Raw genomic sequence first — 10,568 nt, 5'->3', positions numbered from 1 at the left:
TAATAATAATAATACCGCAATTTACAATTCTGATCACCTGTCAGTCAAGAATTTTTTTTTTTAACTTTAAATAAAATGGGCTATAGACAAATGGTCTGACGCTCTGAAGTACATTTTGCATAACTCACAAGAGACGTATTACGACTTGCACTGACTTTAGTAAAAGTGATTATAGCATATTACAGCATTCTACAAATCTGATCACCTCTCGGTTAGCATTGTTCTTTTTTAACTTTAAAATGGGCTATAAACAAATGGTCTGACGATCACAAATAGATTTTACGCATTTAATAAGAGACGTATTAAAACTTGCACTGATTTCTGTAAAATATCTGTTGTGTTATTTTTTCATCTCTAGTATATTAGAATAGTTGTTTCTGTAGAAAGGTTACTTGAATTCCTAAGCCTCAATATTTGTTTTGAGAGTATATTCACCTATGTCCTTTTTATATTCTTATCCTTAGCACTTTAAATACAGTATTTGTTACTTATTTTTCATATTCATATTTAATTCAACCCTTTCATTTACTAATTCCTTTAGTGACATGATGAATATTCATTATCAAAGCCCATAAAATATTGTTAGTTAAAAGACTATGGTCGTAACGCTTGTATTTTAAGAATAAATTAAAAATAAAATTGTGGATGGTGAGGATGATATCCTAGATGATAACAATATCAATGATGATAGTAATGATAACAATAGCAATGACAACCACAATGATAACAATAGCAATGACAACCACAATAATAATAATAGTAATGATAATAAACATAGCAGCAATGATAAAGTGGTGAGTCTCCGTAAATTTTTCAGAAGGACCAGAAATACGAAACTTCAGAATTCTTACTCCTTTTCGAATTCAGTTAATAATTATAATACAAATCACTGTTACATGCTTTAATTGAAAAAAAAATGAAATAATGCCATAAAAATATGAGAAAATAATACCATCCAAAATTTTTTTTTTTTTTCAAAATATGAACAAATATCTTGATTAAATCCTCTGATGAAAGGATTCAAAGTTCTCTAAATGGGTAAATAGTCGGAATAACCTATAGAATATTTTCGACTTAACATAATTTCGTTTCTCATAGATAAGATATTCTAAACACCAGCATCAAATAACATTGAAAATATACAAGGATAAATTAAAATAACATCAAACCGAATACCAACGTTACGATTCCAATGGGTAACATAGCCAGACAATAACAAGTAGAGGGGCACTCGGTAGAGAGCATACCTTCGATAAACCAATCAGTCTTATTTTGCTCTTAACTCCACTGCGTACTTTTACTTCAATGTACTTGCAATATGTATTTCCTTCAAAATCTAATGGATTTGTCCCTGGGGTCATAATCCAAATGTCCACCAAGTTCAGTTGAAATTACAGTAACTCGGTAGTTTTTTGCGTAATGTTGTTTACAAACAAAAAAATAAACAATCAAAATATTTGCCGTTTACTTAATTAACACTGCGATTATTTTCAAAGTACTGCTACGTACTTGTACTTAGATCTTCTTTATCCAAACTGATAAAGATTCATCCTTGGCCCATACCTAACATGATTAACATATTTGGTCAAACTCAGTACACTAGTTTTTGTGTAAAGTTGCTCCCAAACAAATAAATACAAAACAACAGGGGATGAATCAAGGCTTAACTTTCAAGGTAATTACCTTAGTTTGAGGTAAATTGCATATTTTCAAAGTAATTTCAAGGTAATTTAAGGTAATTTCAGTTTTTCCAACTTCAAATTTAAGGAAATTGGAAACGTTTTGAGGTAATCTAAGGTAAATAAAAAAAAGTAGCAGCATCAAAGGTAATGGCTACATGCTCAAGTGAATACACACCTTTCGCAAAATCTCCGGCAAAACAAAAAGAGAGTCTGCGTCACAACAGGTTTTACTTACCCTATCACTTCTTGAACTGCGATTACTCTTTGATGAACCTCGGGAAGAAGGTATGAGTTGCACCTCGGAGGCCATGCGATTGAATCTCTGCGAGACCTCCTTCACCGAAATCTTCCTCTCGTCCTCGACAGAGACCGGGGTCTCCGCCCCAGCGCCATCCACGACGTCTGAATTTTCGCTGCCTGCCATCACCTGTGTGCAGAATTCGAAAAGGATTACTAGGAGAGAGAATAAACAGATGTGTATTCTGTGGGATTTATATGAAATATAATGGAATATGTTATGTGATTTGCATGAAACATAATGGAGTATTCTGTGGGCTTTGCATGAAACGTAATGGGGTATTCTGTGGGATTTGCATGAAATATAATGGAATATGTTATGGGATTTGCATGAAACATAATGGAGTATTCTATGGGCTTTGCATGAAACGTAATGGGGCATTCTGTGGGATTTATATGAAAAATAATGGAATATGTTATGGGATTTACATGAAACATAATGGAGTATTCTATGGGCTTTGCATGAAACGTTATGGGGTATTCTGTGGGATTTGCCTGAAATATGGTGGAGTATTCTATGGAATTTGCATGAAATATGATGGAGTATTCTATGGGATTTGCATAAATTATAATGAAGTATTCTATGGATTTCAAAAAGAAACATGGAATATTTCATGGATTTGCATGAAACACAATGGAGTACTCTGTGGGATTTGCATGAAATATATTGAAGTATTCTAGGAATTTTAAAAGAAATATGGAATATTCCATGGATTTCAGAACATAATGGATTATTCTATGGGATTTACTAAAAACATAATGGAGTATTCTATGGGCTTTGCATAAAACATAATGGAATGTTCAAGGCATTTAAAAAGAAATATGGAATATTCCACGGATTTCAGAACATAATCGAATATTCTATGGGATTTTCCTGAAGCATAATGGAGTATTCTATGGATTCCAAAAGAAATAAGGAATATTCCACGGATTTTAGAACATAATGGGATATTCTATGAGATTTGCATGAAACATAATGGAGTATTCAATGGGTTTCAAATATTCATTAGATTTGAAGACTTATGGAATATTCTGTTGTATTAGACATACAGTACTATGATGGGATACTCAATGGATTTCAACCTGAAAAATAATGAAACATTCTATTAGCTTCAAATGAAACGTAATGGAATAGTCTCTGGATTCTAAATGAAACAATCAAATTTAATGAAACATTCTCTTAGCTTCAAATGAAACGTAATGGAATAGTCTCTGGATTCTAAATGAAACAATCAAATTTAATGAAACATTCTCTTAGCTTCAAATGAAACGTAATGGAATAGTCTCTGGATTCTAAATGAAACAATCAAATTTAATGAAACATTCTCTTAGCTTCAAATGAAACGTAATGGAATAGTCTCTGGATTCTAAATGAAACAATCAAATTTAATGAAACATTCTCTTAGCTTCAAATGAAACGTAATGGAATAGTCTCTGGATTCTAAATGAAACAATCAAATTTAATGAAACATTCTCTTAGCTTCAAATGAAACGTAATGGAATAGTCTCTGGATTCTAAATGAAACAATCAAATTTAATGAAACATTCTATTAGCTTCAAATGAAACGTAATGGAATAGTCTCTGGATTCTAAATGAAACAATCAAATTTAATGAAACATTCTCTTAGCTTCAAATGAAACGTAATGGAATAGTCTCTGGATTTCAAATGAAACAATCAAATTTAATGAAACATTCTATTAGCTTCAAATGAAACGTAATGGAATAGTCTCTGGATTATAAATGAAACAATCAAATTTAATGAAACATTCTCTTAGCTTCAAATGAAACGTTATGGAATATTCTCTGGATTCTAAATGAAACAATCAAATTTAATGAAACATTCTATTAGCTTCAAATGAAACGTAATGGAATAGTCTCTGGATTCTAAATGAAACAATCAAATTTAATGAAACATTCTCTTAGCTTCAAATGAAACGTAATGGAATATTCTCTGGATTCTAAATGAAACAATCAAATTTAATGAAACATTTTATTAACTTCAAATGAAACGTAATGGTATATTCTCTGGATTTTAAATGAAGCAATAAAATTTATGCAATGTCACTACGAAATACCTGGCCAGGAACAAAATCTTGATACTGGATTTATATAATGATTCCCGATTGAGGGAAATTGGAGTAATCGAGGGTTCTATCTTGAAATGAAATATCAAATTACCTAAAACTGAACTAAATATTTGTGCGCCATCAATTTGTCATATATGGACATTTAAAACTATATGACTGGAATTACTATAAAATACTTTTGAGGTGATTGACAAGTATAATATATATATATATATATATATATATATATATATATATATATATATATATATATATATATATATATATATATATATGAAAAATTTTAAGTAATTTTTATTTTTCCTAACATACTTACCGAGAATTACCTCTTGGGAGGGTCCTTGACCTCTCTCAATCTCGACCAAGATTTCCCGCGCTACCCCACCTATCTCGCTCCCGATAGTTCCTACCCCCGCCGCCAGGATAATTCCTGCGGCCCGGATTAGGGCAGGTCACTGCTTTTCCCGGGTCAGGATCTCATTAAGTCCTCCGTTTAGCCCGACTCGGCAATGGAAGAATGGCACTCGGGGACGGAAGGGAGGGCCATTACTCAGAGGTAATTCTCGGTAAGTATGTTAGGAAAAATAAAAATTACTTAAAATTTTTCATTTGTTCCGACACGAATACTTTACCTCGAATTACCTCTTCGGAGACTTACACTTTAGGAGGCGGGAGAGCCATTCTGCCACTTAGTTAGGCACATGGTGCCTGGAGGGCTACGTAATGCGGGGGTACAGAGAGCGGATAGGGGGGTAGCAGTGGAAAACTTACGCTTATAATTTAAGGCTTACCTCTTGACATTTTCTCTACCGAGTCTTCTCCTGAAGAAGTAGGGATGAGTCTATTCACTTGTTGGGGACGTCTTCCAGCCTGCCACTACACCGCTTGGAGGGCGGCGATGACTGTCCCAATGGAGAATCCATCCAAAGACTTTCTTGAGTAGTCTTTGAGGTAGTGGGCCGTGAAGGTCGACTGGTGTGACCAAGTGCCGGCCTGCAGGATCTGGCCCACTGCCATATTTCTCTCAAAGGCCAAGGAAGTGCTCAGGCCTCTGATGTCATGGGGACGGGGAGTGCCTGGTACTGCCACCTTGTCTTCTTCATAAGCCCTAGTGATGACTTGTCTCAGCCAGAAGGAAATAGTGTTCTTGGACACTTGCTTCTTATTAACGCCTGAAGAGACGAAGAGGTTCTTGGCACCCGGACGGAGATGGGCCGTCCTTTCCAGGTATTTCCTGATCGTCCTGACCGGGCATAACTTCAGGTCGTCCGTATTGCCTGTCTTGGGGATGGCCGGAAAAGAGAAACCTTCAAACCTCGGGTCCCAGACTGCTGGGTTCTGAGTCTTTGCTACAAAGGAGGGTACGAACTTGAAAGATACCTCCTTCCACCCTTTGGAGTGTGCCACGTCGTAGGAGAGACCGTGGATCTCACCTACCCTCTTAGCCGAAGCTAAGGCTAGCAAGAAGACTGTCTTGAGGGTGAGATCTTTGTCCCCGATATCTCTGAGTGGTTCAAAGGGTGGACGACACAACATTTTCAGGACCTTGGCCAGGTCCCATCTAGGCACTCTCCTGGCTTGGGGAGGGCAGGATTGTTCGAAACTTCTAATCAGCATCCCTATGTGTCTTGAGGTCCCCAGGTCGATGCCTTTCAGGAGAAAGACTTGGCCTAAGGCTGCTCGTACTCCTTTAATAGCCGGGATTGACATTCCTATTTTATCCCTAAGGTACACTAGAAAATCAGCTATGTCAGGGACCGAGGCTTTGAGAGGTCTTATTTGTTTTGTCGCGCACCATTTCGTAAAGGCGGCCCACTTCGCCTGGTAGACTACGGTAGAGGATTTTCTTAGGTATAGGGACATCCTCTTGGCTGTGGAGGAGGAGTACCCCTCCTTCTTCAGGAGTCGCTCGATAGTCTCCAGGCGTGAAGGCGAAGAGAGAGAGGGTTGTCGTGGAACCTGAGGAAGTGCGGTTGACTCAGTAGATCTGACCTGGGGGGCAGAGGCCATGGCGGATGGCTTGCCAGGTCTTTCAGATCCGCGAACCACTCTCTCTCCGGCCACCAGGGCGCTACCAAAGTCATCTTTAGGTTTTGGGAGGTTCTTACTCTGTTGAGCACTTGCCTTAGCAGCGTGAAGGGGGGAAAGGCATAAACGTCCAGGTTGTCCCACCTGTGCTGGAAGGCGTCTTCTAGGGCTGCTCCTTCGTCTGGTACCGGGGAGCAATAAACCGGTAACTTGGCGTTGAGCTTTGTTGCGAATAGGTCTATCACCGGGGAGCCCCAGCGTTGAAGGATGAGTCTGGCCACCGCTGGTTGTAGGGACCATTCTGTCCCTACTATCTGACCTATCCTGCTGAGGCCGTCGGCTAGCACGTTCCTTTTCCCGGGGATGAACCTTGCTAGCAGTGTTACCTGGTGTTCGTCCGCCCAGTGCAAGATGTTTACGGTGAGGTCGCACAGTTCCTTCGACTTCATGCCCCCTTGTTTCTTGATGTAGGCTACCACCGTGGCGTTGTCGCACATTAGGGCCACGGTGTTTCCCTTCAACCGACTTGCAAAGTGCAGACATGCCTTTTGTACTGCTTTTAGCTCTAGGACGTTGATGTGGAGATGCTTTTCGGTCTCTGACCAGGTCCCGCTTGCTGTTTCCTACCGCAGGTGGGCTCCCCACCCTAGGCTGGAGGCGTCCGTGAACAGGAGAAACTCGGGGGGACAGGACCCGAGGGGCATCCCCTTGAGGGAGTTCGACTGGCATCGCCACCAATTCAAGGCTGCTTTCGTGTCCGGGAGGACTGGGATCGATGTTTTCTGAGAGCCTGTCTGGGACCATAGAGCCTTGAGGTTCCATTGTACGGGTCTGAGCCGTATCTTCCCTTGGGGGACTAGCTTCTCTAATGAGACCAGATGGCCTATCAGCCTCTGCCAGTCTTTCGCTTTCCTGGGAAGCCCCGACAGGCACGGCTGAATGATCTTGACGAGGTTCTGTATCCTGTCTTCCGAGGGGAAGGCCTTCCCCTGCACGGTGTCCAACGTCATCCCCAAGTACCCCATTTTGTTGGATGGCGTTAGGTTCGATTTCTCCCGGTTGATAATGATTCCCAGACTCCTGCAGAAACGGAGGAGGTCCTTTCCTTGCTCTTCCAAGAGGGCCTTTGAACTGGAAAGGAGCAACCAGTCGTCCAGGTACCTGATGAGGCGGATACCTCGTTCGTGAGCCCATACTGAGACTGTCGCGAAGACCCTCGTGAACACCTGAGGGGCCGTCGACAGTCCGAAGCAGAGGGTCCGGAACTGCAGGATCTGGGAGCCCCATTTTACCCGGAGGAACTTCCGACTCGACGGGTGGACCGGAATTTGGAAGTACGCGTCCTTGAGGTCGACCGTCATCATAAAATCTTTCTCCCTCAAGGACATCAGGACGGATTTTGGGGTGTCCATCTTGAAGTCCGTCTTCTTGACGAACCTGTTGAGGGCCGACAGGTCTATCACCGGTCTCCACCCCCCCGTTGCTTTCTCCACCAGGAACAGGCGGCTGTAGAAGCCTGGCCCTGGGAGAAGGACTTCTTCCATGGCTCCCTTTTCCAACATGGAGGAAACTTCTTTTTGCAGGGTAGCCCTTTTCAACGGGTCCCTGGGAGCTAACCATTCTGTTTGGGTGGCTGGAATAAGAGGGGGTGAGTCCGCTATGAAGGGGATCCTGTAGCCTTCTTTCAGGACGGACACCGTCCAAGCATTCGCCCCATACGTTTTCCATGCTTGCCAATAGGGTCTGAGGCATCCCCCAACCCGAGGCTTGGGCGGGAGTAGGGGGCCTCTCCCTCTACCTTCTCCTAGAGGGGCGGCCTGATCTGCCCCTCTTCGAGGTGGAGTAACCCGACCTGAAGGAGCTGGCAGAAGCTGTAGCTCCCCTGCGGGAGGGCTGAGGAGTTGATGTCCAGGAAGAGGCGGGGGCGTCCCTCCTCGAAGAGCTGGGGACAGCCTGAGGGGCCACGGCACTATCCGAGACTGACCTCCTATAAGGAGGCCTCCTGGAGGATGTTTGCTTAGGGACGTTGGTTTCTCTCCTCTTGTACACCTTCTCCATCAGCACTTCTAATTCCTTCAACGGAAACAGGGACTCGCCTCCTAGGGGTAGGGTGCGAATCACTCGCGCCTGTCTGTCCGGGATTTTCCTTGACACTTTGGAAAGCACTGTGTCCCGCTTCCGGAGGACCCAGTTGGCCGTCAAGGTGAGTGCCTGATAAGCCATAAATTTGAGGGCTTTCCCCCCGGAGGTGAGAAGGTCTGACAGGAGACCTTGTTGTTCCGGGTCGTCGGGGTCTGTGGAGGCCTGTACATTAACTAACGTGGAGGCCCACCAGTCCAGCCATGAAGAGACGTTAATCATGTCCCTCGACATCTCCTCCATCATGCCTGCTTCAGAGGCCGAGAAGGACACAGGGGCTGAGCTGGCCCTTTCGTCCGAGCCGCCTTGTCCTAGGATATCCACGGCTGAGTCCACTCTACAGGGGCCTGGGCGTCGCCCTTCCGGGATATAAACTTTGGCCTGTAGTTTAAGACCCTGGAGGAGTTTGGAGGCACTCTGGGACCTGGGGGCCTCCGCAGTGCTGGCCACCAAGTTGTCGATGTACTCCTGCCCGAGTACTAGGTCTGGGGCGAGAGGCAGGGCCAGAGAGGACTTCGGAAGGACGTCCCGGTGCGTGTATCTCAAGAGGCTCGACCTCCAGGTATTCACCTTCGTCGCCGCGGGTTCCGGAATCCCATGGGTCCTTCTGACGAGGCCTACCACTCTTCTGTAGGCGGAGTCCTCCGACGGGGAAACCTCGCCTCCGTCGACCGAGGCATCGGCTTGGCTGAGGGGAGCCGTGCTTGGGTGGTAAACTGGCCGCTCCCTACTAGGTCCCAGGGAGGCCGTCCCGCAACCGTAGGGCGCACCGTACACGGTTGGGTCTCGCCTTGTGGCGGGTGCCACCGACCCCGGGAGGCCTTTCGACTGGCCCAAGGCTCTGGACGCGGAGGACACGGTCCCGGTGGGAAGACCCGACCCCGGCAACCGGTCCTTCCTGCTCGACGTCCGACCCAGCTGGGCTGGTTCGGTCGGGCTGTCTTCTCGGAAGCGCGCTTCCTCCCGCCGGGCGGGGTGAACCGAAGGCCTCGAGGACTTGTGCCTGAGAGTGAGGTCCTTCTTGCGTGGCCGGTCGAGCGGTTCCATGTTGTATGTAGGCAGTGACAACTTGGAGGCTCGATCACTGGACCGAGAGTCTGGAGAGCGGTGCTTCCTGGACTCTCCTGGGGGGACGTAGAACCATTTGCCGCCGCCGGGAGAGACCTCCCTCTTGTACTTACGGGAGTGAGAGCGTGGGCGCTTCCTACTGTGCCGCGACCTCGACCTGGAGCGGGAACGATCACTATCGGTCCGCTCTCTCTTACGGTGCCGTTTCTCCCTGCGTTCTCCCCCGGAGGATGAGTCTGCTTCCGAAGAGTCCGAGGGTGCCACGTTCCTCACGTAACGACTGCTAGAGTGATGCGCAGGGGAGGCCCTTCGCCGTCGACCGTCCGAGACAGGGTGCTGGAGAAAGTCCTCGGGAACTGCTGTGGATACCGAGGGTACCGAGTCCACTCTGTCCCTGCTAGAAGGCCATGGACCCAGGGATACGTCCATCCTTAGCGGTGACCTCCCTGGAGTCTTCGGTAACTTCCACCCGAAGGTGTCGCTACTCGGGCGACGAATTCTCGCGTGGTTCTCTTCTGGCGGGGGGGGGGAACCCGACGCACCGGCCCACGAGGGCGGGGGGAGTCTGAGATCGCCACACTGCCCCATACCGGGTCTTCTGAGGAAGCGTGATCCCCTGCCACGTGGCCCGATTCGCCCAAAACACTCGCGGCCCTTCCGTTTACTCCCGAGGGGCCAGCCCTTGGTTCCTCCCTCACACTGGGTTCACCTGGGAGGACACTATGGCTAACAATCACACTGGGGGCTTGTTGGCCACTCCTCTGCGAAGGAGACGGAGAGGCCGAGGCTTCGTCGGACCGATCACTGACCGACTGTAAGGAGGACACGCCACTCACTTTCTTGGGGGAACGCTTAGACGACTTCTTTTTCTTTGTACTATACCGTACCCACTGAATGCCGTCCCAACTCACGCACTCGGGACATGTGTCCGAGGAGGAACAAACTTTACCCCTGCACGTGGAACAAAGGGAATGCGGGTCCACTTCTGGTTTAGAGAGGAAAGCCCCACAAGACTTTCCTGCTCTAGGACCAGGACAACGACGCACGTTCTCCATCGTTCGCACACGAAGGTCAACACTAACGAGTTACAGAAACCCTGGATAACTCAAGGGGAACGGACTGAGAACACTTTGCGAAAACGCACTATCGCAGAAAAAACACAAGTCCGTACACTGGGAACACGTGGGATCACAACGCGCCAAAGGATCGAGAGTTTAAGCGAGATGTTTCGCATCTCACGACCAAGGACTTAATGAGATCCTGACC

General features: G+C 45.7%; 1 protein-coding gene across 1 annotated transcript in view; it reads right to left on the bottom strand.

Annotated features, from left to right (window-relative positions):
• Window positions 1–1,833: 1,833 nt before the first annotated feature.
• The window catches only part of LOC137633173 (uncharacterized), a 71,388-nt gene continuing 62,653 nt past the window's right edge, over window positions 1,834–10,568 (bottom strand). Inside the window, exon 3 of the mRNA XM_068365330.1 lies at window positions 1,834–2,109. Within this exon, the coding sequence (XP_068221431.1) occupies window positions 1,834–2,109 (276 nt within the window). The remainder of the gene's footprint in view (window positions 2,110–10,568) is intronic.

This window comes from Palaemon carinicauda, chromosome 42, assembly GCF_036898095.1.
Source record: "Palaemon carinicauda isolate YSFRI2023 chromosome 42, ASM3689809v2, whole genome shotgun sequence".
NCBI classification, from domain to species: Eukaryota; Metazoa; Arthropoda; class Malacostraca; order Decapoda; family Palaemonidae; genus Palaemon; species Palaemon carinicauda.
This window is presented reverse-complemented; position numbering and strand designations above follow the sequence as displayed.